Raw genomic sequence first — 27,475 nt, 5'->3', positions numbered from 1 at the left:
ATTATGTATTAAAAATTAAAATATATAACATAAGCTATACTTTATATTAATACAAAAGAGGAAAAAAATGCCAATTTCATCTAATACATCATTGCATTAGAAAGAAACAAAGTACATAAATACGTTTAGATAAAATTATTTTTTATAGTTTGAAGATCAATAAAAGAAAGGAATCGTAAAATAATTTCACAAGTTTATTTGATAGTTACTTTAAATAAATATCCAATTAGTTTATAAAGCTATTTCCTGGCCTAAACTGAAAAAAAAAATTTGCATGCCTGAAAACATTTTATTAAAAATGATATATTGTTTAAGATTTTAAAAAAAGTCTTGATGCATATAAAAAATGAAATTTTATGTTACAGCTCTGATAATAAGAATCTTTGTGCATAAAATGAGCCATAAGCCAAAGATTATTGTTCTATGGCTCATTAATAAAGGCAACTGCTTGAGTAAATCTTAGTTTTAATATAAAGCAATGATAAAATTTATGAGAAAACTCTTGAATATAATTATGTAAGCTCTGTTAATAAATGACTAGTTCATTACATGAACTTCATTTGAATACAAAATATATTTCAAAAAATATATATTTTACAAACAATGATGTATAAAAAAAAATGTTTTGAAAGTCATTATCACTCGGAATCATCACTGTCTCCATAATCATCAGCTGCAAAAGGTGGTGCTAAAAATAAAATAGAGTTTTAGCAAATCATTATAAAAAAGGCATATTCTTTTAGCATTTAATCAGTGTTAAGATAAAATAACTTTAGTTTTTGATAATATTTTGCTCCAAAACAAATGATAAAATAGAAATGATACAAACAAAACTGATATGCTTAATGAGTAATTTTATCCCATAAACAGAATGAGGTAAGGACAGATATGAGTGAAACTTATATACATGATTGCCACAGGCTACTTAATATGTTGCAAATAACTACCAAACTATTTTATTTCTTAGTAATTTAGGTTAAAATGCATTATTAAAGAAAAATATTGAAATCCTAATCTCTAAGTGTAGGCATACACAAAATCAGAATAAGATCTCCAATTATGTCTTATATTAAAAAAGACAAAATAATAATCAAACCTTTTGTTCAAAACAGCATTTACATGCATCATTAGCATTTCAAGAGATTTTGAATCTGCATCAATGCAGGGAATTGAAGAATTCCACATACTTACTTGGAATTAAAGCAAGATGTAGAATTAGACTTTCAAAAGTTAAAACATGCTATATTTTTATATCCTTAAAAAAAGATTTCAGCACTATTGTACTTATAACTTTGCTAAAAGGTGTTAAATTTATTATGCATACAATAATGTTTTAATTGTAATAAATACAAGTAACAGTTTTTTTAATTATTTTTTTTTTGACAAAACAAGTTAATCCTAAATAACTTCTTCAGCATTGACTTTGATTCTTTATTTATTATAATAATAATAAACTCATATATTAATAATAAACTTCATATTGTTGACTTTTTCTAAGGCCTTCATAAATTGAAATCGGTGTTTAATGTTTATGATGTTAACTTAGTGGCTTTTTAAATAGAAATGTCTTTACTGGCATATCTTATAGGCATTATCTTATATCATATATATATATATATCATACATCTATACCATTGACATATCTCCACCTTTTAAAACATATCTTCTATCTTTTCAGCTAAATCCAAGACTCCCTTTATAATTCAAAATTGTTAAATTTCTTCATTTTCAATACATTATCATTCCCTGAATTATTGCGATATATAATTCTGAATAAGAGGCAAAATTCCCAAATTATAATACTATATAATGGTCTTTATTCTAAAACTTTTAATATATTATTTGGAGAGTTCCTAACTTTCTCAAATCATGTTTTAGGATACAATGTTGAATGTTATTTTTCCCAAGTTTTGAACTATGTAAATGTAAGACAGTGTTATGGAAACGATAAAGAATACAACTTTATCACTTCTATAACTTTATTTAAGGTAACAAAAATTCATACTACTTACATGTCATAAGGTATTCTTTAAGTAAAGCAGCACAGGCAGAGTCATTAGTAATATCAAATGCAGTTTTATTTTCATTATTCTTCAATGTTGGGTCAGCACCTACACATAAGAATTTCATGAATAAACTAAAAATGCATTTAAATGCAAAAATATTTAAAATCATTATATTTATAACAATGAGAAAATAAAATAGTATATGGATGAAGCTTAGTAACACAGGCAATAAAATATCTGTAGAATTACAAAAAATAATGGCTAAAGAATATTTTTCTTTAAAAAAAATTATCAAGATGTCATTCTGATATGCAAATTATTAACTTTACATCAGAGACAATTGAAGTTGATAATGTGGAGAAATCTACACAATATATTATTACACTAGCTAAGTAATCTAAATGTGATCTTTATTAATTCAAAACAAGCTGATATATTAGAATGCAACATTAACAATGAATAATTTAGTGACTTTTTCATTTTTAAAACAAACAAACAAAAAATTATAATTTCCTATAGGTCTTTCAACAACTTTATTTTAAAGGAACCAGTATTATATCATTTTCTGGTGATAAAATCCCTTTGTCACCAGATGAGTCAATGATTTGGGAAATGAAATGTAATCAGTAAACTAGAGGCTTAAAATACATTTGTATTATTCTCAATATTTCTTTACTCAATTTATTAGAAGTAAAGTATTAATGGAATTTGAGAAAAGAACGAAGTCTATCATTAAAAAGATATAGTATCCAAAATTTATTATATATATATATAGAGAGAGAGAATTTCAACATGTAAATATTATTGACATCTTTTAAGATGTTTATTTAAATAAATTTGCAGATGGAATTCTTCCAATTTTCAACTATTTTACATATGAAATGTTCTTTTTAAAATGGGGTATATATTTTTGTGCATGTTGTGAATTTATGTTAATAGCAGAACAGTGCTAGAACCGAACTCTGTGGTATATAACTATTACGATTTAGGAAATTTTGTTCTCCATTTATTTATTTAAGTATGATATTTCATTGCTACAAATTCTTGTATTTTTTAAAAATGTTAAGTAGTTTAAAATGAGTTTATCAATGTTTCATATAAGTTGCAGACTATTTTGTGAAATTTATGTCTTACTGTGGAAAGAATGAAAACTTTAAATTGACATTTTTCTATGTTGCATTTTTGTTCATATCTTAATTTTCAACCCTTTCCAGTGTGGGTCATTAAAGTTTTTGAAATATAATGAAAAAACACAATCAATGTGATTAATAGGTTGTATACACATGGATTTTGCAGTCAAATTGTTTTTTTTTAACTTGCTTCCTTTTGCAGGGGGTGGCATCCTCAAACGAGGACGCCGACAGTCTAGAGCAATCTCTGTGTAAGAAAATCTTTTGATATAATTGCAGAAATTACTTATGACAACAGCAATAATTATGAATATTTTAGATCTATAGGCACTTTTATTCATCTTCTAGGTAATTTGAAACATTTAAAGTATTAAATATACAAAAGATTATATATTTACAACAAATATGCAAAACTAAATCTTATAAAAATAAAAATTATTACAATTTAATACAATTTGCAATTGAATTCAACTAAGAATAAAAATTCTCTTATTAAAATGCTAAAAATAAATATTTACAATTAAATTTTATTAATTAAGTGGTAATTTTATTAATTAATAAGGTGTAAAAAAGATCAAAATTAAAAAAAATAATAATATTTGGCATGAAAGCATGCAAAAGTATCTTTTTATCTAACACATAATAAGAAATTATTTTTTTCCATATTGTTAGAATTTTGTGTACACTTTTTTGATACTGCACAGTGAAATTTTCGAGGGTGTCAATTGATGGGCATATGAACAATTTTTTTTTAGTCCTTCGCTATAGAATTTTTACATGCTGAATAAGAATTATAAAAAAAGTAACAGAAATAAAATAAAACAGAAAATAATGGTCAAACATAAGTAACAGTCTAAAAAAAAAGACAAATCTTAAATGTAAATGTTTTCTAGCTTCAAAAATGGGTTTCTTTTTCTGGAATCCGAAGATAAATGAACCCCCCCCCCCCAGAACACAGAATCAGCATCACATCCTTCTATACAAAATATCAAATTTCCTCTTTCACAGGAAGAGAGGCAGTGGTTCAGAAGAGAGGAGAATGGAGAAACAGACATCTTAGATGGGCAAATCAGCCAATTTGGTTAATTCTTAAATTAATTTGAAGATAAAACAAAATTATGATTCAAAACCTCATGAATATTGTAGGAAAATGGGTGATTGATTATGATAAAATTTCATTCTTAAAAAGGTTTTTTTTTAAAAAAAAATCTGAAATTTGAGGTGCAACCAAGATATTTTTATCATAAAATTAATGACATAAAAGAAACGAAAATTGCTTAAGCTGCCATCTAAAAGGAGACTAGATGCTACCTCCCAGCAATTTTTGGAATTTTAAAGCCCATAGTTTTTTTTATAATAGAAAATTTTAAAATTGGTGTTCTCTTTTGCATTCACTGTCCCTGAAAGGGTTAAAAAAACCAAAGGATTTTTTTAAACAATAGAAGTACAGGTGCGAAATTTTTTTACGAATGGTCTAAATGCATGTTTTGTAGAAATAAGTATGGAATTAGCTATAAGATGCAAACACAAATTATTCCAAGCAGAGAAGAAAAATAAAGATTATAATGAATATAAATAGTTTAGTAAAATAAAATAGAAATTTAAATGAGAGAGGGGGAAAACAAACCAGACCAACGATTTTATCAAAGATAACTTTAGGCAAGGATTTTTTTCCCTAAGAGGTGTTTGACAATTGCCCAAAATAAAATCATTTTTGGCTATATATATATATATATATATATATATATATATATATATATTATAATCTTATAATCTATATTATAATCTTAAGTTTGTTTTTTTTTACTTGGAAAAAGTTGTGTGTAGTCTTTTACTTTTTAGATTTTGCAGCATTTGAACTCAAATTTCAATATTTTTTTCTAAAAAACATTTTCTTATAATTTGGGTTATTTTAATAGTTTTGTTCCTTTTTAATTTTTTAAAATTGTGCAGCATTTTTTTAAATTTGAAAATCAAAATTAACATATTTTTAAGATATATATATATATATATATATATTTGTCTAGCAGTAAAAAAAAATTAAATATCAGCAGCAGGAAACAAAAAATATGTAGTCAATTTATATAGGTACTTGCAAAGAAACTTTCAAAAATATTTTTTAAAAAGTCTTAAACTTTAGAATCATTTTATAATAAATCCAAAACGGTATTGAGACTCAGAGTTGTAGAATATTAACTTATATAAAATACAATTAAAATCTAATTTTTAATAATAAATACTGAGTAGACTATATGAATCAGACATAACTTAGCTGTGGGAAAAAAAAAAAAAAAAAAAAAGCCCAAATTTACAAAATGACAAATATTGCCCCAGATAAACATAAAAAAAAAAAAAAAATAGTATGATTAAATGAACTAAAAATTAATGCAAATATACAAGTGCTAGAAATATTACAAATATTGTAAGATTATTAATAAAAGAAATCTAATTTATTCCAAAAATAATAAAATTCAATTAAAAAATGCTGAAATCCATAAAAATGTGTCAAGTGTGTATGATTTGGCTAAACCAACAAAATAATTTTATAAGTACAATTCTCAAACTTTATCAAGTTGCAAATTCAAATATGCAAATGACTTTTTAACAGAATATAACAATTTTTAAAAAAATTATAGACTTGTATGCAATACTTAAGTTACTAAGTTTTATAACTATCATAGTACAGGTTTTCTTTATTCATCAATATTATATAACAAAAATTAAGTCTTTACCTTTATCTAAAAGCATTTGTACAATTTCACTGTGTCCTTTCCAAGCACATGAATGTAAAGGAGTGTCACCAAGTTTGTTCTATATAACAAAAGTTTAATAAATACAAAAATTAGATAAATAAAATTTTATTACAATATAACAAAACGAATTTTTTAATAATAAATGCTACTTAGAAGTATTAGGGAATTAACTGAAAGTATGCAATAAAACTTACTTGAACATTAATTTCTATATTAGGAACTTTTAATAACTGCTTCACACATTCTTCATTTCCTGCATGGGCAGCCCAATGTAAAGCTGTGCAACCAGCTTTGTCCAATCCATTTACAGATACCTAAATATAAAATGAATAATTATTATTTTGTTTTGTTTAAATATTATGCCTGAAATGTTGATTCACTTTTTCAAAGAACACTAATATATTCTGAGATGCATCTCTACAACAGAATTACGTTACCATTATGTCAACTTATATTAAGTTTCATTTAAAACACTGACTTATAAATAGGTTGATTTATTAAGCAACACTCAAATTAATAACTGTTTTCTAATTTTTTTTCTCTAAGAGTAAATATACGACTCAGTTCTTAAAATAATTTGTTTTTCTATTGTTTAATAAAATTTTACATCAAGCATGGAAGAGGGGATTTTTAAACAGCACAAATAATTAAAATTGTAGGTGTTATGAACTTACCTTATTATTTATACATTCTTCCAAAAATGTCAAATTTCCTCGTTTGGCAGCTTCATGTAAGGGATGGAGAACTTCCTCTGTGTTTTCTTCAACTATATTATATACATATATATATATATATATATTAAAGAACAAAACTTTGTAAAGGAAAAAAAAAGAAAAAAGATAATGAATATTTTTAATGACATATGAAAGATGTTATTATAATAAACCTTAAAGGAATTCTTAAGTTCTATAGATAAAATAAAACTATTTTTCTGTATTTTAATTTCAAAATCTCAATTGGCATTTTCTACATGTAATAGTGTAATTTATCCTATTATATTGAATTTGTATTTTCAAAATAAGTAACATTTTTTAACACTTAAATTAACACAATCTACTTATCACATTTTTATACTGAAGAAATTTTGTAATCGATTTCTCACACATTTCTACATGCAATGATTTTGAAATTTTATACACACATGTTTTCAATGATTTACATTATTTCAAATTTTCAATCTTATAAGATAAAAATTAGTTAAAATAAAAATAAAAAAAAGAGTTCTGATTTTTTTACATTAATAAGATTGTTTTATATCTTACTTTTATTGAATTTCTTTTGACAAAGAATATTATGAAGTATAAATTACAACATCTAAATAAACTTTTATCTTAATTTTTAAAAAAATATTTTCATTGAAAAGTATTCCACAAAATAATAAAATAAAATTTCATTTCTAAACTATACTTTCTCACTCCTCCTCCCTAAACAAATCTCAACTGAAAATAATCTATTTTTCTATATACAACAATTTATCAAAGAATTCAGATGGAGATTTTGTGATTAACATTAGTATTATTCATATGGTTCAAAACTGTTATAATTATTGAGTTATTAATATTCTACACAAGATTTTCCCAAAATCAAACTTGCAATTTTGAGTTCAAGATAAAAAAGACAAGGATCCATCTGTCTTCATACATATCAAACTAGCAGGCAAATGAAAGACAAATAGTTTTAACATAAATATGATCTGCATGCGTGGTGAAACAAGGTTCCAAAGCCAATTCTTTAATACCTAGGGTCAATATCATTATGATATAGTCAGAATGGTTAGGGTGGGGGAATTTGGAAAAACGATGCAATATTTGTAATTCAAAAAACATAATCATTTTAGATTGATAACAGAGGCAATAAATAAAGAAATAAAGGAATTTACACAATTGTTACAAAATATGATTCATGCAAATACAATTGTTAATAAATTAAAAATCAATAAAGAAAAATATAACAAAACAATTTTAGTTTCATTCAAGCATATATCAGTAATCCAGGCTTTGATTTCAGCAAAATAATTTTATGATCAATACAAGAAATCAATAAGAAAATATTAAAAAATATTTCGGCTTCATTTAAAAACTTGATATTTATTTCACTGAAGTTCATGCTGTTTTATTTACAGTAACTCCTTATGAAAACTATTTTTTTTACTCATTTATAATTCACTAATTTCAGCTATTTTTTATATAATTTATGATTTAAAGGTTTTATGTTTTTTTAATTATCATATTCTTTATAGTAAATATAAAATATGAGACAAATAATTACCATAATTACTAGGAATGAGGCCCACTTTCCCATGGCAAGATGCCTTCCACCAATTGGGATCAGTTTTGATATCCAAGATGTACAAATTATCTCCTTCTTCAAAAGATAATTCATCCGCCTAGTGAAATATCTTAACTTTTAATCAAAAAATTTGATGGAAAAAAATTTTTGAGTAAAAAATAAACATATATTAAAGCTTTAAGATTCTTCTTCTCTAATATAATTTATACATTTTCAACTTAGAATATTTAAAGTAGTATAAGCACAAATGGAACATAAAGAAAGAATTTTCCAAAAATAAACAAATTGAAGTGTAAAAAAAAACCTTTTAGATAACTTATATGATATTAAGTACATATAAAATATCATATTTACCTGCTGAGCAACATAACGATAAAGTGCTCTGACAACTTTAACTTGACCTGAAAGTATATAAAGAAATTTAATGAGTTATAAATAAATTACATTTCCTGAATATACAAAATTGAAAACTAATTATATTAAATTTGAGTAGCAGAGCTTATGATGAAACAATTGGAAGTATGTGTTAGCAGCTTTGATTTGTAAATGATTACTTATTGTAGCCTTTCTCTATTTGTATAGTTTTTATCTTCCAAAATAATTTATACAAATGAAATAGTAATAAAAACTGATAAGTCACCAAAAAAAAATGTCTAAAAACGACCTTTTGCTCTATTCCTAAATAATGTCATTACTAAATTTTATTGATAACAAGATTCCATCTTTTTGGCTGTCTAAATACTCATTTTTATTGATTACATTCAAATTAAGAAATGAAATGTCTTATCAACTTAAGAAAAATATGCTTATTTAAAAATTATTTAACTATATTTAAAAAAAATAATGATAATCAAACATTTAATACATTATATTCTTGGTTAAATTATCCATAAAATGATACATTGATTTAAGATTTTTATACAAATACTACTGCTATTATAAGCCATGAAATTTCCAGAGTGCACTAACTTCAAAAGGTTTTCAGAATTTTGATTATTACTGTATATTTATGAAATAAATTACTCTTAATCAAAATGCAATAATTTAATCTTTTTTTAAAAATCCATTTATATCACATGGTTCAAAAAATTTCCATAAATAGTCCATTTTGTGATTCTCAGTTATTGTACACATAAATAATATATCTTACAAGTTTAAATGCCTCAAATTATACTTTTTAAAGCAATTAAAAAATAAAGGCAAATGAAAAATAGATCATGTTACATATGAAACCCTTGAAAATAGACCATATTGTAAAAGAGCATGAAGCAGTGCTAAAAAGAGATGTAGACATATATGTTTTGAAGCAGGCTAAAACAACAAACAGGCTAAAATATAAGGTTATAGAAAGAAAAAAAAAAAAAAAAAAAAGAAAAAAAGATTTTTATGGCTCATTCTACATTTTTTATTCATTTATCATACATATAAATAAATATATATTCCTAAAATACATACATAAAATAATGAAGTATGGAATATTAAATCTCAAGTTATACTTTTGAAAGAAATCATTTTATATAGCAGCATTCTTCTTATGCAGAGAAAATGATTTAAGGACAGATGTCTGGTATTAGGAATAGAAGACTGGGAATCCCTGGATAAAGCAGACTAAACCCTGGTAACCATTTTTTAATTCATTTCTTTAAGGTATTAAAAATAAAATCTTACAAAGAAGAATATTTTTATCTGACAAAAATCATGAAAATCAGTGCTTAGTGAATTCATTTAATCATTGGCTTAGTTTAAATAATCAATAATCATGAATTCATAGTAAGATTCATTTTTAGTTGATAATCATTACCTTTTTCTAGGGTTTGGCGGTTTTTCAAACCCGGTTTTTTAAAGTAAATTTGTCACATTTGAAAACCAGTTTTTAAATAAAGAAAAACGGTTTTCCAAAACACCATGATATCCCTCTTCTTCAAAAAAAACCAACAAATATTTTGAATTTTATCAGTTGGGACTGATTCGTGTAGCAGCTGAAGATTTAGGGTGACAAGATGCCAATTTATTAACAAGAAAAGGTATCTTTGAATTTCTGTTAAATGAACTAAATAATTTAAAAACAGAAATAAGTTTGAAATTGTTATGTGCTTTAGAAGAATGAATTTAAGAAAGAAGACAAGGAGAATTAGCAACTTGTTTGCTGTATTTGCAAAATCCACAAAACATTTCTAGTTCAGCAAAGAAATCTACTGTACTTTCTTTAGCTTCAAAAATCAAAATTATTAAGTTATCTGGAAAGATATTGTCTAGAATATTCCCTAATTCTTATGTGGAAACTGATTCTGATGAAGAGAAAATCGAAGAAACTACTCATCAGAGTAATGTTTTTTTAAAAGAAGCCATGGAAAAATCAATTCATTTCTTGAAGACCCTGAAGAAAAACTTAAAAATCCAAAGACACTGAAAGCTGAATTTTCAAACAAAAAACTTATTTTTGTTATTTGATGCCAGGAAAACTATCAAACCAAGCTCAGTAGCTAGTGAACGAGTAATTTCGATTTCAGACAATATTGTGTCCAAAATAAGAACAAAGCACCGTTCAGTGGATATTTTATAAAATCCTATTTTCTTAAGAGAAATTAAAATTAGTGAAAATAATATAAATATTATGTGAAACTTTTGTTTGAGTTTTCGTTATTTTGTGTAAGTAATATGTATATGTAATCCTTAATTTTTTAAATATATTTTGACTTTTACATTGATTTTGTTATTGTATATAAATTAAATAAAATATTTTACTCTATTCTATTTTTTTGACAAATTTCGAAAATCGGCTAAAACCGGTTTTTTTTTTTGGAAATATTGAATTTGAAAATCGGTTTTTTAAAAAGTTGGTTTTTGTATAAACCCTACCTTTTACCAAAATTTCAATTCTATAGATTTTTAGTGAGTTTGTTAACATAATCTTAAAATAATTGGAAGTAATATTATTTTCAAATACTTTCTGCTAAAGACATCAGATTATGACAATTAAAATAATACATGCTACAAAGGTAAATTTGTCAAAACTTTATCGACATCTTCTCTTTCAAAATTTAAATCGAAAATGAGCAATTTGAAATGGAGTTTCATTTAGTAAAAATATTAACTACTATTCTATGATTTAACTAAATTATCTAATTATTTGAAATGAAAGTGGAAATAATATTATGATGAAATTTAACACACAACGAACTGTTCATTTGGAAATAAAATTAGTCTCTATTAATCAAAAAAAATTTCAGATTTTTTAAATTAATATTATTATAAATTGTATTAACTAATAATATACTAAAACTGAAACAAAGGCAACTTCATTAAAGAACGAAAGAAACACCTGGTTTAGGAACAGGTTTCGGTGGGGCAGGTCTGACGATATTAGACATTTTATTTCACTAATAAAAATAATATTATAAAACGTTTACGTTTTTTAAAATTAAAGTACCGTTGAAAATTTCAATTGTCAATAAACATTAACAATAACAAATTGTCAAATAAAATTGCAAGTGAAATTAGGATATTAAGTTCAATTCAGTTCAATGATGCACTTTTTGCATGAATATTAGCTGAAATCATGTCGCACTGAAATATGGAAGAGAATAAAGATTACCTGTATACGATAGCTTCTTTGAATTTCTTTCAATAATATGAATAATTATTTTCTGAACAAATGGAAAATTTCATGTCAATATTGAAAATTTCAGATATGTTTGAATAAATTCAGTTTGAACAAGAATTTGAAAAATAAATTTTTGCCACCATAATATTTCCTTCACTGTAACCTGTCATATGGAATTTTTGTTTTGATTTACAAAGCCAAGTTTTGGTTTTGCGCGGAGCTCAAATTATTTTATGGAGCTGAATTCAACTATTTGTTTACTGTAAATGAAGGCATAGTTTACTGAATTAGTAAATGCATTTAAAACTTTTAATTGGCTTAAGTTATAGGCATTTTTTTAGCGTAAAATCAAAATATTTTTTGAAGAATCTAATTTATTTCAACTTTAGAACAATGTCTACATCAGTAAAGTATTTGAGGTATAATTAATCATCTTTTAATCTATTTAAATAAGTAGAAAATAGGTTACTATTTTTTACTTTTTTTAAGAAATAGTTCCAATTAATGTTGTACTGTTATTGTACATATACATGCTTTTTCCCTAAGATTTTTCTTATAGCTTTAATAGTTGATTTTTTTTATTTTTCATCATTTCTTTCGCTTTATTGTAAATTATCCTAAGGAACATATCCTCTCCTCTTTTAAATTTCTTCAATTCTTTTATTTGACGGAAATTGTTATAGAATTGTTGTTTCCATACGGTTATTACTCAACAGATTGTTGCGAATGTGAATAAAAAAAGTTTTTGTGTTACCATAATTTTTAAAAAATTTAATCATTATTCAGTGGCAGCTTGGTATTAATGAAAATTAGAATTTATTCCTAGAGAAAAAGGAAATGTTGAATCTTTCTAAGGATGTGCACTTGTTTTTATAGTGTTTCTAATAACAATGATTAAATATGCTTTCATGTTTCTATTACCTGAATTTGTTTCATTCATTTTGATTAACCAGAATTAATTGTGATTATTAATACTACTTTTTATATATTTTTTAGTTTATTATCAAGAACATCTAATAGCCTTATTTATTGCATAAAATGAACTATGATTATCTATTATTTTAAATCAATTGAAATTATAATTAGGAATAACTTTGATTTGTGAAGCTTTAATTAGATAGCCAATTTTTTTTTTGGGGGGGGGGGGGGTAAGATTGCTTCATCTCAAAACTTTATTCATTTCCTGACTCTGAATATAATTAAATGTTGTATCAAATTTCATGCTTAAAAGATTCTACTCCAAATGTAAAAATAGAACATTTTCTCAGAATGGACACTTTAATTACTTTTCACAAGAGCAAGTTTAATTTGTGATATTTTGAGGGAATTTCGAAAGAATAACAAATACAAAATAAATAATTTCTTTCCTAACAAATCCTTTCTCTTTCTAAATTCTGAAATTTTTTGAAAATCATTTGCATTCTAAATAGTAATGTTGATACTGCATATTCATTTCCAAAAGACTAATAAGTTATAAGTCCAAAAGACTAATAACTAATAAGTATGGTTGTATATATCAAATAAAGAGTTTTCCTGCAAAGTGCTTCATATATATATATATATATACACACCTTTGCAGAATTCACTAAAATTCTGCCCTCCTGCTTACATTTGAGTATTTTGTGCCAAACTAAATTTTACAATATCAGACTGAATATTGATTTTTGGAAAACACTTTTGTTGTCATGCACTTTAAATTGGAGACTTCAAGAATAGCTAATGCCTAATCCAGTAAAGAATCCTGTGAAAGTGTTGCAAACTTGGCGATTAAAGTCTAACCAGATTTATTCCTTTTACTTTTGAAATAGTTATTTATATAGTAATTATGTATTGCTTTTAGTTTTGAAGATTTATATTTAGAATTAAAAAATCAATTAAATTAGCTACCATTTATTTCTTGTCATTGTATTAACGATGTAACAACTTGATTTTTATTTGCTTTCATTTAACTTTCTTTGGCATTTTTACTTGAAAGATTTCCAACGAAGCAACTTTTTGTCATTTTTCCAAGTTTCTGTTCTTTCTCTGTATTATTACCTGGTGCTTAAAAACTTTTCCTTGCCCTTCCAGTTTTTATATTTTACTTTCTTATAGCAAATAATTCAATTTTTATTCTTAATTCTTTAACTACTAATTTGATTATGAAATATATGAGCATATATCAACTCTTGTGTTGAATATTGCATAATATATGCTTTTATATTAAACTTAACATTGTTGGTTAGACTGGTACCTGAGTATAAGGAGAAGTATATTTAAATAGTAAGGGTTAAAACTTAGTTCTAAAGATCTTGTTCTGGAGTTTTTCTCATGGTTCTTGAATAAAGAAAACTTCTTCTGGGTCATTCAAATGTGAATATAAATGAACCTCTTAAGATTGATTTTTATTTCCATCCTGCAATTGTGAATGTTCTCATTCCTATTTTATGTTCCTTATATAAATGTAAATTCAACTCTCTGCCTGTCTCTTCCCAAAACTTTCCAGGCTTGATCATCAGGAACTTGAAATTTGGTAGATATTTATTAAGAAATGATTTTTTGGAAATCCATTCTCAATCATCGAAAATCATCTCTTGAGAAGGCACATATTACAAACTTAACGCTTAATTTTATAACAGTGATAAATATTAGTTATTTTTCCAGCCGGGATAAAATGTGATAGAAATTGTTAAGTTTAGATTTTTACACTTTAAATTGTAATAAGGAAATTGTGTGAATTTGTCTGGGGGGGGGGGTGCTTTCATTCTGGACATTCACCTGTTTCCATTAGACAGCCACTTCAGTCCAAGCTGTTGCTATTACAAATAAATATTGTATATAAACAAAGATTATGTCAATAAATAAACCTAAAAGGCTGAATTTAGAAGTGTTTTTTGAACGGAAGGCTTATTTTATGGTCTTTATATTGCCTGTCCCACCGTCATTTTTTCTGACAATTTGATCATTTGCCAACTTGAAAGGAAAACTATTAAGGCGCTTTTACAGGAAGTTCTTTAAAATTATTTGCATTATATAAGTTTTTTTTCTTCTTTTTTCTTTTCTTTACTGGTTTTCTAGAAACAAACCTTGTCTTTTTCTTCTTTGCCGGGTAGGATATCAAAGCGAAATCGCCACTGCACTAAGCTGAACCACGACCTCCGTAATACAAGGCCTCACAACTCCCAACGCGTTCAGCCCGTGACGTCACGAGTTAGGATGAATTTTCAGGAAAATTCTAAACGCAGCTGGTGTAAAAGAGTGCGGTTAGTCACGGTAGATGTTGGCGTAGCGAAGTGCGGGTATTGTGTTACTGGTTTTATTTAAAAGTTTTCTGATCTTTTTTTCATATTAATTTTAATTTATTGTAATAAAGATGCCTAGTGCGTGCTGTGTTCCTAATTGTAAAAGTAATTACACGAAAAATAGCCCCAATATTTCAGTACTTTCGTTTCCAAGAAATGAAAACACTAGAAGAGCATGGATCTCTGCAATAAAGCGGGACAATTTCGTGCCAACTAAATATAGTAAGGTAAGTTTCATTCTTTTTTGTACAATTTTTAGTTAATTAATTCTCTTGAACTGTGAAACATTTAAAATTATGTATAACTTCCATTTCTGTCATTTTGTTTTCTCTACATTTAGTTGCTTATGCTTCCAATTACTTTGGTATTGTTTGCTTGAGCTAAATAAAAAATTTCTTTTTTTTATTGTTACTTCTCATAGTCTTTTTTTTAATTTGTTCTTAATATTTAAAATGTTTTGTTTCTGTATCTTTTTAATTATACTTCATATATATTTTTTTAAAATTTGACTTAAGCCTAATATTTGTTTCATATATGTAGGTCTGTGCTAAACATTTTCCAGAAAATCAGTTTTTAACTGTTAGAGAAGCGTTTAATACCAGTACTTATTCAAGTACCAATGGAGTATAAAAGGTAAGTTTTTTTTAGAAATATGTAATAATTATCACCAAAATCTTACAAAGTACTTAAGTGATTTACTGTTATTATACTCTTATAAAAAAAGTTTAAAATCATCTAATGAATAATAAAACTTTATTATTTTTATCTTTATTATTTAAAACTTTATTATTTAGTTTTTTATTATATATATCATGACTATAGATTGTAGCAAATTAAATTTATATTTTGTTCTAAAATATTATGTAAAAAAGTTAGATATAGTTGTAAAACAATATGAATTGCATGCTCATATAGGTTTAGAAAATGGGGGTAAACTTTCTTTCTCGCAAGAACATATTTTAAATGCAGTGCTCTATAATTTTACAGTATTTAAAAAAATATGCGACGAATATGAGTCTGAATTCCTAAAACTTCACGATCAAAGAAAAATAGTTTCTTGCCTTACATATTCTATTCTAGAAGAAAATGAATTCTGTGATAGTGGAGCATGTGATGAAGGTCATCAGTTTAATTCCATTATCTGGAAAGTTTGGTGCTCCACAAATATATTTTTAAATAATTATGTTAAGAAAAAAAATGATAATTTAGCTAAAGCTTTAGTTCAGAAAAAAAACCTAGCTGTAAAGAAAGCAGAAAAAAGAAAGGAAAAAAAAATTAAAAATTACTAACTTGAAAAAGAGGAGGGATGATAAAAATATTTAATATTAAATTTTCAAGCATAACAAGTAATATCAGTATAAATTGTTAATTGACTTTTATCACAATTGTTTCTTTTAATATTGTTATTAACTTTTATTTATAAATTTGTATTTTAACTTTATTTAATATTATAATTATTTTCATTTGTCTGTGTGAAATTTATAATAAAGTTAAGAAACAAAATGTATTTTGTTATTGTCTCTGAAAATAAAATGTTATGAATCAAATAGTGTGTGATTTTTTATTTGTGTTATCCTTTACTGTTACTTCAGATTAAGTATAAGTGCATTGAAATGTGAAATCAGATGTAATAAAAGCTAGTTTATTAAATTGTATGAATTACTAATATATTAAATGAAAACAATTCTTAATGTGAAAAAACAAGGTGTGAAAGTAATTCTTTTTTATCAACAGAATTAGTTGGTGTAAAATTTAAATCTGATATTAAATACATTAATGTTTTATTTGAAAGCTTTAAAATCATTAAACTTTAAAAAGTCTTAATGATTAATTTAATTCCAAGCTTTAAAAAATATTTTCAAGGAAAAAATAAAACAATTTTTAACAGCTTTTAATAAAATAAAAAAAACTATTAAAACAAGAAAACTAACAATACCTCAATGTATATATCTAATAAATTCACATCTTCGAAAGTTTGAATGTTATTAAATGGTCAATACGCTATAGAGGACTTTTAAGATTTTCTATCATGCCGTTTCTTTTATTCACACGGGAAAAAATAAATCTTGAATTTTATGCAAGATTCATGTCTTAATATTAGGAATAGTAAGTTATTTTTAAGTGAATTTAAAATATACCTACACATCAAGGAAGAAAGCAGGATTCTGCTCACGGCAGGCAATCATCCTAATTGTGTGACGTCACAAACTAGTTGTGAGGCCTTGTATTACGGAGGTCGTGGCTGAACGCAACCTGTAAATTATCTGATGCTGTCTGCAAGACTGACGGTAGCAAGTCGTACTGTCTACTGTCCTACTGGATTTACATGTACCAAAATTGGCATATAGTTATTTATAAGGCTAGTTAGTGTTTGTCAAGAAGGAGTTTTTCAAAATTCTGATTATAGTTTTAGTGAAAAATTAATCAAAGTGTTAACGTTTTTTTTTCTTCTCAATAATCTCAAAGTATATTATTATACGTAAAATATTTTTGCACCATTTTAAAATTCAAATTTTTTTCTTTTCAATAATATTAATTTTATTCTCCTTCAACTTTTTAATAAAAATTTTCTTAACTTAAAAAATATTATATTTAAAAATATTTCACAATATATATTCATTGCTTTATTTGCTGCATTTATATATACTCGCATGCAACAGTATTAAATGCATTTTGTGTGTATGGGCATGTGCATTATTTTTGATAAAATTAAATTTTTTTTTAAATTTGATTAATTTTTTTAAAAAATGATATGAATAATGACGGAGCATTATCGTGTAACAATGTTTCGAACTAGATGTTTGCATCTTTTTTTGATTTTGTAATCATTGCATCTGACTGCTCATAGGAAAGCTAAGTTTAATTGCATCTTCTTATACTCTCTTTCATTCTGTCCTTATGAAATCGAAATTTATTATGTCCTTCCTCTCTTATGAAATCGAAAAAGAAAATAATGATGATTTTTTTTTCCATATATCTCTGGACATATGGAATATACCACCGCCTTCCAGTTCGGTAATAGGAATTTTACTTTTTTTTTCTTTGTATATTTAGTACACAAGGAAGCAAAAGTTAAACCATGAAATTGTTCGTAATTTGCAATCTGATTAATAATAATCGTGGGAAAAAATAATTTCTCTACTATCCTCTGTTTTGATATGATCGTCTTTTCTTTTTTAAAATGAATATGATAATTTTACTATAATTAAGGTGTGACATCGCATTCCAACATATGTTATGCGAGAGATGATGTTGCAACATTTAAAAACAGCAAAAATCATTTCTGTGCGCAAATTTCGGAAATTATAAAAAAGAATATGTGCAAAAGTATCATTTTTTTTCGTATTATAATGTAATAAAAAATTGACAAATAGCTTCAATATGTACATCTTCATTACGAAAAGTGCACAGATGCAAAATTTAGCACAGTAGTTGAGTTCTTGAGAGTATAGAGACTAGAGACACTTCTTGCTCAATTATTAAATTTATTCTTTTTTTTTTTTTTTTTTTTTTTGCGAAATCCTTCAATATTTTTCAAATTTTAGTACATACAGCTCGTTTTCGGGAGGGGGGAAAACTGCAGTAATATATAACATTTCCTTATTTTAGGTGAAGAAATATAGCTGTGAGACGGGCAGTGTGTTTCCCAGGGTGCATAGCGTCATGAAAAGTGCTTAAATTTGAAAATCAATTTTAAGCACCTTAAAAGTGCTTAATTTTCTCGGGAAGACGAAGAAAGCTTTTTGTTTCCTCACAAGCTGAATATGATAGTTCGAAATCATGGTCGTAAAGGCTTGTTTACCGGATATATACTATATATAAAGGAAAAATTTGAAGAAGTATTCCAGGATTCCAGAGCATATCAAGATAACGCTTAATGATTCTTCCTCCTCCCCCTTTTCTTCTTCTTTTTTTTTTTTTTTTTTTTTGTCCCTTTTTCTTCAACAATGTGCATTGCCATTCATTAAAATACTGGAATAGTTATTTGGAAGAGGCAGTACGAAATGCGTCCTACGCCATACTTATTGTGAATCGAAAAACAGTCCAATTTCAATTTTTAATGTTTTAGATGTTGAAGAATTGATTTAAGTTATGCCTGGTAAGTATATATTTAAAATTTTATGTATTGTTAAAGAAGAATATGCGATATGGTCTGATCAACGGAAAATATGAAAATAGCAGGATCAATTTGATGCGCCAAAACGATATATCGAACATATGGAGCGCGGCTTTAAAAGCACTAACATTATCTACTATATTAATGAGAATTCGATCATCATTCTCCTTAATATGCCGTTTTTGAGCAATCGCTTGAACGACCTACTACAGGTATTCAACTGTATTGAATATAATTACTAAACTATATTGAATTGCAATCAATTGCGGTATGTAATTGCGTTAGTCAATCGCGTAAAATCTAGTATGATGAAATTTTGACTTGAAGCCTTCAATTTTCAATAATCGGAATATCTTTCGCAGTATTTTTTGAATGTCCCTATTGATTTAAACGTTTTTATTTGTTGGACTAATCTTGCCAAATTTATTTCGATTCAGAAAAAAAGAAACTGCTAGATCTGGTACTTAAATATTAAAAAAAAAAAAAAAAAAAAAAAAAAAACGTTTTTGCAATTTTTTTTTTCTTTAGGATTTAGGTTCTATTATTTTATTATGACTTTTTTTTCTTTGTATTATCCTTTTTTATATATAAAGTCTTGTCCTGAACAAGCTTAGCATCAAGCCATTCAAGTTAGGAGCATAAAGTTTGGGAAGTTATTGTTTGGGCATTAGAGGAAGAGCAGATTTCATAAACTTTTGATTCGAAGTTTAATTTTAAAAATGGAATTTTAATGTGTTTTCATCGTAACATCTAAGCATGTTATTGCATAACAATTATTTTAACACCGTTTTAAAGGTTAAAAAAATAATTTTTGAATAATAAAAATTTTGTTTGGTTAAATGTTATTTTTAAAAATACTTTCTCTAAAATAATTAGTTTTGGACACAGTTTATAACAAAGCTTTTTATTGTAATGAAATTCAAAATGATATTTCTTCTTCGAATCGTTGAATGACATTATTCCGCAGCCGTTAAAAATGTAGAAGAAGAAAGGGGGGAAAAAAGCCTTTTTTTGGGGGGGGGTATTTAAACTTAAAAAATTTTTAAGAATGTTCATTGAATAAAATTATTCATTTCATCAGTTTTGTTAAATTTTGAAGCAATGTGATATATTGTCTCGCACTGGCTTCAAGAAAGACCTTTTAAAAAATGTTTCAATTGGCATTTTTACTTTTTTCGTATACAAAATTTTGAGAAAATACTGCAATCGTCAACAAATTCGAACTCGAAATTTTAATGAATTTACATATTTCATACCTCCTTGAATTCGAAAACACATTGTCGGAGAATGTCTGTCTGTGACGAAGATAACACAGAAACACTTTGAGGTAGATGGATAAAATTTGGATACTGTCTTTGCACCAAACTTGTAGATTTCGATCAAATTTTCATTCGCTTTGGAGAAATCTGTTTGTCTGTCCGAGTGTTTGAATATATATTAGTGAATATTACAAAGTGAAGAAAGCTACATGATTAAAATTTGGTACACAGTACTTATTGTATAAATATTTGCCAATTTTTGAGCCAAATCCAACAAGGGGCATGTCGTCTGTACTTTCAGAAATATGTAAACGCGATAACTAAAAAAATAGCGACTTAAATATAGGAAATTTGGTATGTAATTTTGTGACTATAAGTGTAGTTTTGAGTCAAATTTTTGTTTTAATCAATTGAGAAGAGTGCGCCTGAAACCCAAATTCGCTTTTAGGAATACTTTCAATCGCATGCCAGAGATGAATCCCCAAACACTTGCCGACGATTACGCGATAGAATCAGTAAAAACATTTAATTCACGCCTAATGTTAATATTCCGTAACCGCTGTACACCAATGCCTCACAAGGCATTTCCTGTCAATATGCAAGAAAGTTTTTGGGGAGATGCTCTGGCTGATTTATTTCCGTTTTGCTTCTAACTACAGAGCTGATTTTTTTTTTTTTTGACTTTCTGAATTTGTTTCAGTTATTTATGAAAACTAGGACTTATTAAAGAATTTTGATTTCTTCATAAAAATATATATAACGATTCTTGTGTAAATTTTTTTTAAGTAAAAATTTTTGCTTCTATGTTAAAAAGCCGATTTTTATTAAATTTTAGGAACGTTAAACGTTCAAAAAAGACTTTTACTACTCTTGAGAAATAAGAGGCGATAAGACAATTTCTTTTTAATCTGATCATTTGTAAACGCTGCTATTTTTTTTCTATTAAAAATAATTAAAAAAAACTTATTTAGAACATGGCATTGCTCTATCATCAGTATCATGGCAGTTTTGCCGATCGTATGATGATAGCCATAAGAATGCTTTAGTTCTTATCTAATAAGATTACAAATAAAATTATTTAATAAAATGAATCAGTGCAGGGAGAAATTGACTCTTTCCATCCCAGCCATGTTGGAACTTAATTGTTGTTGCTTATATAAAAATCCTATATAAAATTCGTGGCCATGCTGAGCTTCTACATCACTATCAACATTTTCAGAAATGTTTTATCTATCTGATATTTTATTTTAATTTTAAGAAATGTTGAAAAAGCTCATAGATCTTCATTGTTAATGTTATAAAAGTTGACTTAATTTTTTTGGTATTAATAGGGTTTTTTTTTTCTTTCATTTTTATGATTATTTCTATGTTTTTGTCAAATCCAAGATACCATAATTTTACAATAGAAGATGTTGTGCAAGTACTAAAATAAATATAAAAATTTACAAAAAGAGCATTTGAAATTAATTTTTAAGAATTTTTTTCAATCAAAACTATGCGTTATTATAAAACAAACAAACAAAAAAAAAATACTATGCATGGAAAATACGCAGTTTGCATTATTTAATTTTTAATTTAATGTTTTTTGGTGCTAAGGTGCTTAAAAATACTTAATTTTTGCAGCAGTTTCTCACTACGAACCCTGGTTCCTTTGACTTTCTCTTATAATAGGGTTGGCACGTTTATTTAGTGGCACGTTTTATTCGTTCTTCTTTATAAGAATATTTCACCGCGATAAATCACGAAGATAGCGCCAAAACTCACGAGTGCGTAGAGTGTTGGGTAACAGTCACATGGCACATACTGACGTAACAGTCACATTGCATAATATACTGACACAACGTGAAATAGAGGAAGCCCAGAAACGTAAAGCAAATCCTTTCCCTTTTTTTTTTTAAATTTTATTTGATTGGAGAGATTGGACTCTATTTTTGCGATCTATTGGGTCCGAAATTCGATGCATGTTTGTTGCAAGACTAAATTTCATTCATCTGAATCTTTTCGTTTTGTATTATCGCATTCACATACACAAGGGAAAAAAAGACACCGATAGATGATTAATTTATGAATGGGTTTTGTCCTAATTTTGAAACGGATTTACAATTTTAGTCACAAAGCGATGTGCGAAATTTCATTGCATCTCAAAGGTATCGTAAAATGTACAAACAGAAGATAGATTTCTCCTTAATGAATTTTATGCAAAATTTAATAGATTTCGAGAGTTTTGATTTGAAAATGTTATCAATTTTTATTCGTCGAGCTCTTTGCGTTTTTGAATTACAGTTTTCACAGACCGACTAGCAAATTCGAAAAACAGTTTTTTCGGACTCGGTGAGAGGCTCCTCAAAAATTTGTTTTTGACGATAATTTTAATTTCTCAGTGTATTTTGTTAAATGAGGAATCAACTAGTAGGAGTGGCCTCTCCGACGTTCTCTCGCATATTCCTTAATAACCGCTGTTATACTCGTATAAAAAGTGTGGATTTTGGACGCAGTTGTTGTGACAAACTGTATTATCCTTGGAATTAATGAACAAAAGCAGAGAGGTGGCAAAATGGGCGAATAGAGAGACGGATATAGATTGTGAATTAAAGATTAACTAGGGTAAACACATGTACGCACACATATACACACACTGTGACACTAAGTATTGACCTTATACTTCTAAGGAATATTTTAGTTAAATACAGTGTATTTGAAAAAATCTAAACCAAGAATGTTAAGCTGAATTTGATGATGAAATGTTTGTCATTAATATTAAATACAAATTATTATAAATTTAATCTTTAAATGTGCCAATTTTAACTTTTTCCTCATAAAGTCGTATTTGTTTCCTCTGAATCAAACGACAACAAGACATAAGTGAACAAAGAATATATTTACTTTATTTTTTAGCTATTAATTGCGAAGAAATATCTCATGTATGATTATATCGTATTACTAATAATAGCAGTTTTTATTATATTTTTCGATGCCGTAATATAAAAAAAGGAATATTGCCCTTATATAATAATAATAATATCCCTATATATATAATTTTTTAACGCAGTTCTCCATGCATTAGTTCTTAAAAAAAATCCTGCTAATTTAATTCATGTTGATAACTATGCTATTACTCGGGACTGTCGAAAACGCTTTCTTTTTCTAATAAGAAAGAATAAAAAGTTTTATTTGGAAACATTGTCATGATCCAATTAAGTATATTTCATAACATGAAATTGGATGACTGGGTTGCATAAGTTAATGAACACGTTGACTAACGCTGATGTCATTTGACTCTTTCCTGTGATTACACCTATTATATAATTTGATCTACTATCTAGACATAAAATGGAATCGTGGCAGTGAACTTGTTAATAAAATTATTGAAAATCAAGTAATTCATCTCTCATTTATGTAACATTTTCTTGGGTTGGCTAACAATTGGATTGGATAACAAAAGCATCTTCGTATGTAGCTATTACTCGTAATGGAGTGACATTTTCTTTACCTATTTTTATTGTAAATATATAAAGTTTAGTTTATGTGTTGAAATTATGTCAATATATATATAACGACATTACGATTTCCAAATCGTAAATACTTTTTCTTAGTAATATCAAATATACAGGAAAAGTTTATGTGGATCCTTTATTAAAAAGTGTTGCTTCTTTCGCTGTGCCATAAATATTTCTATTCGCAAATAACAATATGGCTGCTTCTGGAACTAGACCTGGAAATTGAAGCTTTTGTGGTTTGTTCGATGGAATACTGGAAAGCTGTCCTGTTTTTCGTCCCATCCGAATTTAAACACATCAGTGGTTTCGTTCAGCTTTTATCCACTAATTGATTCCCAGCACAAGAAATCTTCTATTGTAGCTTCTGCTGTTCACTTTGACTTTAAAGGATATTTTTGTCAACTGTAGTGGCAAGAAGGCATTCACAGGTATTTGTTCGACGGTTTTGGCTGCTTTGCACTTGTGTGAAAGGGCATCCGAGAGCCTAGATGAATTAACGCCTAATATTCTTCTACGTAAGACTTAAATGCTGAAATAGGATAGTATAATTCTTATTTTTTAAAGAAACTGATAAACATTATATAGGACCCCCCCCCCCTCCAAAAAAACAATTTTATTTTGTAATGTACGAACAAGAAAGACTAACATAAAATGTATGACTGACTGTATCATATTTGTAATAGGAAAGAATGTAGGTATCACGAATTTTGTCGCTCATAAAGAATAAAGTTGAAATTTTTCTTTTTAAGCAAATTAATTAGTTAAGTTCAATAAATTAAAAGTACGTGCTGCGTTTTGAGCTATTGTATGTTTCGCAGAAAAATACTTTGAGAGTTCCGAGTAAAACTATTTAAGCACCATCTCTGGCATTCATCTGTAGCGTAAATAGTTGCAGTTTCTAAAAATACTGTGAATTTCATATTTCATGAACGATATTTGAATTAATTAAAATTTTAATCCTCTTTTGTTACATCTACAATTTCGAAATAGTAGAAAGTTTCGAAATTCACTAATTTCGAAGTTCAAAAAGTTAAAAATAATAAGCCTCAAAAAGAATTAAGATCACAAATTGCTTTTATTATACATTTGTTTCACATTTCTTAAGCGTTCATTCTTTCTTTTTTGGAAATTCTTTTATACATTTCATGGTCTAATGATGTTGACTGTAACCGAATTTCTTGCCAGCTTTGGAAGTTTCCTTTTTAGTAGAGGAAATGAAATAAGATACTTTAAAAACTTTGATATCAAAAGGTATATCAAAATTTTTTTATACAGAGAAATTTTACGTATGAATATTGAAATTTTTTGGCCTATTGGTGCAATTATATTTATTATTATTATTTCTTTTAGCAATTTTACATTAGTAAACATTTTTATTCATTTGAAACTGTAGATAAAAAAATTCGAATGAGTTTATGTATTCTTAATAAAATTTTCCATATGAAGTCATCTGGAACAAAGTGTATAATTCTATGAAAAACGAATTTCTTTTATATTGTATTGTAACAACATTGTATCCAAAAGATACAATGTTGTCGATTCTTAATTTTAGATATAAAAATCTAATATTTTTCAACAATTAAAAATATTTCTTGCTTATAAAATAGCCTATTCATGTTGTAAAAACACGATATGCTAAAGCTGTTAATCTTATTTATTATTTTACATTCGTAATTCCCAAACTTACAAATTCTTATCTCTGAAATGCACCATTAAAGGATTTGCTAAACCTAAATGCTATATAAATTTTTTATAAAGTAAATTTCGTAAGCTTTAAAAGCGAAATAATCTCTTCTATGAAAATAAAGCTGAGCATAAACGGATTTCATCTAATCTTTAAAGAGAACTTGTTTCGTGAAAAAGAAAGTAGTGTTTTGACTTATAATTATTTTATCGTCTGCTACTGCTATGATCTTGTTACATAATGATTATTAAACTAATTGATTACCTCTTAATTGTTGACAATGTTAAGAGTAGAAGTATTAAAAAATTGATATTTTAGTTTGTATAAACTTTGATCATTATTTTGAATATGGTTTCACATTTTCGAGTGCAAAAACATTTTAAAATTCGTTAGTCTTTCTAAATTTTCATTTCATTGAAACGATCTTCAAGATTTCAGAGTGTTTCAATTTAGAAGACAAATATTATTGTTTTGGGGGCATGGGGGAATGAACTATTTGCTGTAAGCAATTGGACAGAATTTTACTTGTGTGCAGGTTAAATTTATTTTTATTTTATACTAGCCGCCTTTGGTGACCAATTGGTTCGCTGTTAATTAATGGTCGCTAAACTTTCAATTAAATATTTGATGTAATTTGGCTTCTTCATCAAAATATTTTTAAACTTCAAACTTTGATAGTAATATAACTTATATCATTTTAGAAGCTTTACAACATTTACAATTCCAATGTGCTATGCATTTCCCTACTTTTTATAATCTGCCTTAAATGTTGGACTTAAATTAGGAAAGGAAATGATTAAGCTTCAACTGATAAAATTTTTTTTGCTGAAAGCAAAGATGTTGTTTAAACATATTTAAGTGCCGAAAATAGAATCAATCAGCGCTCAAGTTTTATGCCTACTACAGAGTATTTTTAAAAATTTATGCAATTTCTGAAAGGTGCAGGGTTTTTGTACGATGAGTCATAAATTTGCTGACTCACTGTAGTCAAGTTTACTTTCAAAAGGATTTAACGTAACATAATCTTTTTGAAAACAATTTAATCCTTTTGATGAACGTAAGTATTAATAATCTATTTTGTTTCAGTTAATAAATATTATGAAGGTTAAGTTTTATGCGGACTATCGGTCCTATGAACCATACTCAATAAAATATTCTTGACATTATTACTTTTAAATAAAAATATTTCAATCTTCTGCGATATAAATTCTATGAATTAAACCAATTTTACGATAATCAACACTGGATTCTTGAATTATTATATAGATGTTTTAAAAGCCACAAATTTTTTTCTTGCATTTACTTTTTTTCTAGAAAATATTACGTTTTATGTTTTTTTAATATTTCTTACAAACACGTGCTAAAAGTTAAACATTTCTAGGTTTAGTTTGCAGAGAGAATTAACTTGCTAATAATTTAATTTGATCTTTTGTCAACATAATGGCAACACGTTGATAAAAGCTAAATTTTTTCATTCTAATGTAACGCACTGGCGTCAGGTTAAATTTTATAATTTTTGGGGGGCAATACATTTTTAAGAATTGTACTTAAAATATTATGGTTCTTAATTAAAAAGTGAAAAATAAATTATAGTACAAAATGATAGGTATCACTGAAAAGATAATTTTTTTGAATTTTAAGATGCAAATATTATTTTTATACTATAATAATTTTGGAACTTTACGCGAAAAAAAACAAACAAATTGTTTAATTTTTAATTAAAATTCTAATCAAAATATAAAAAAAACTTTCAAAGGTTTTTTTTCCACCCTATAAAGTATGTATGTGACAAGTTGATAATACTAAATCAAACGGCCTGGCCTGCAGACTGCCAACACACACACAAGTAAATACA

General features: G+C 26.3%; 2 protein-coding genes across 2 annotated transcripts in view; one reads left to right on the top strand and one right to left on the bottom strand.

Moving 5' to 3' along the window:
• Nucleotides 1-136: 136 nt before the first annotated feature.
• Nucleotides 137-11,686, bottom strand: LOC129960127 (osteoclast-stimulating factor 1-like). Its single transcript, XM_056073285.1, has 8 exons — nt 11,501-11,686; nt 8,533-8,579; nt 8,158-8,275; nt 6,564-6,655; nt 6,084-6,203; nt 5,869-5,947; nt 2,013-2,111; nt 137-688 (listed from the first exon to the last, which is right to left on the bottom strand). The coding sequence occupies exons 1-8, from the start codon at nt 11,547-11,549 to the stop codon at nt 639-641; spliced, it is 654 nt and encodes a 217-aa protein (XP_055929260.1). The 5' UTR covers nt 11,550-11,686; the 3' UTR covers nt 137-638.
• Nucleotides 11,687-11,980: 294 nt separating this feature from the next.
• Nucleotides 11,981-27,475, top strand: part of LOC129959254 (NAD(P)H-hydrate epimerase-like) — a 39,717-nt gene continuing 24,222 nt past the window's right edge. The window contains exon 1 of the mRNA XM_056072079.1: nt 11,981-12,201. Within this exon, the coding sequence (XP_055928054.1) occupies nt 12,077-12,201 (125 nt within the window). The 5' untranslated portion in view covers nt 11,981-12,076. The remainder of the gene's footprint in view (nt 12,202-27,475) is intronic.

Source organism: Argiope bruennichi, chromosome 2, assembly GCF_947563725.1.
Source record: "Argiope bruennichi chromosome 2, qqArgBrue1.1, whole genome shotgun sequence".
NCBI lineage: Eukaryota > Metazoa > Arthropoda > Arachnida > Araneae > Araneidae > Argiope > Argiope bruennichi.
The sequence above is the reverse complement of the archived record's forward strand: the minus strand, read 5'-3'. Positions and strand labels throughout refer to the sequence as shown.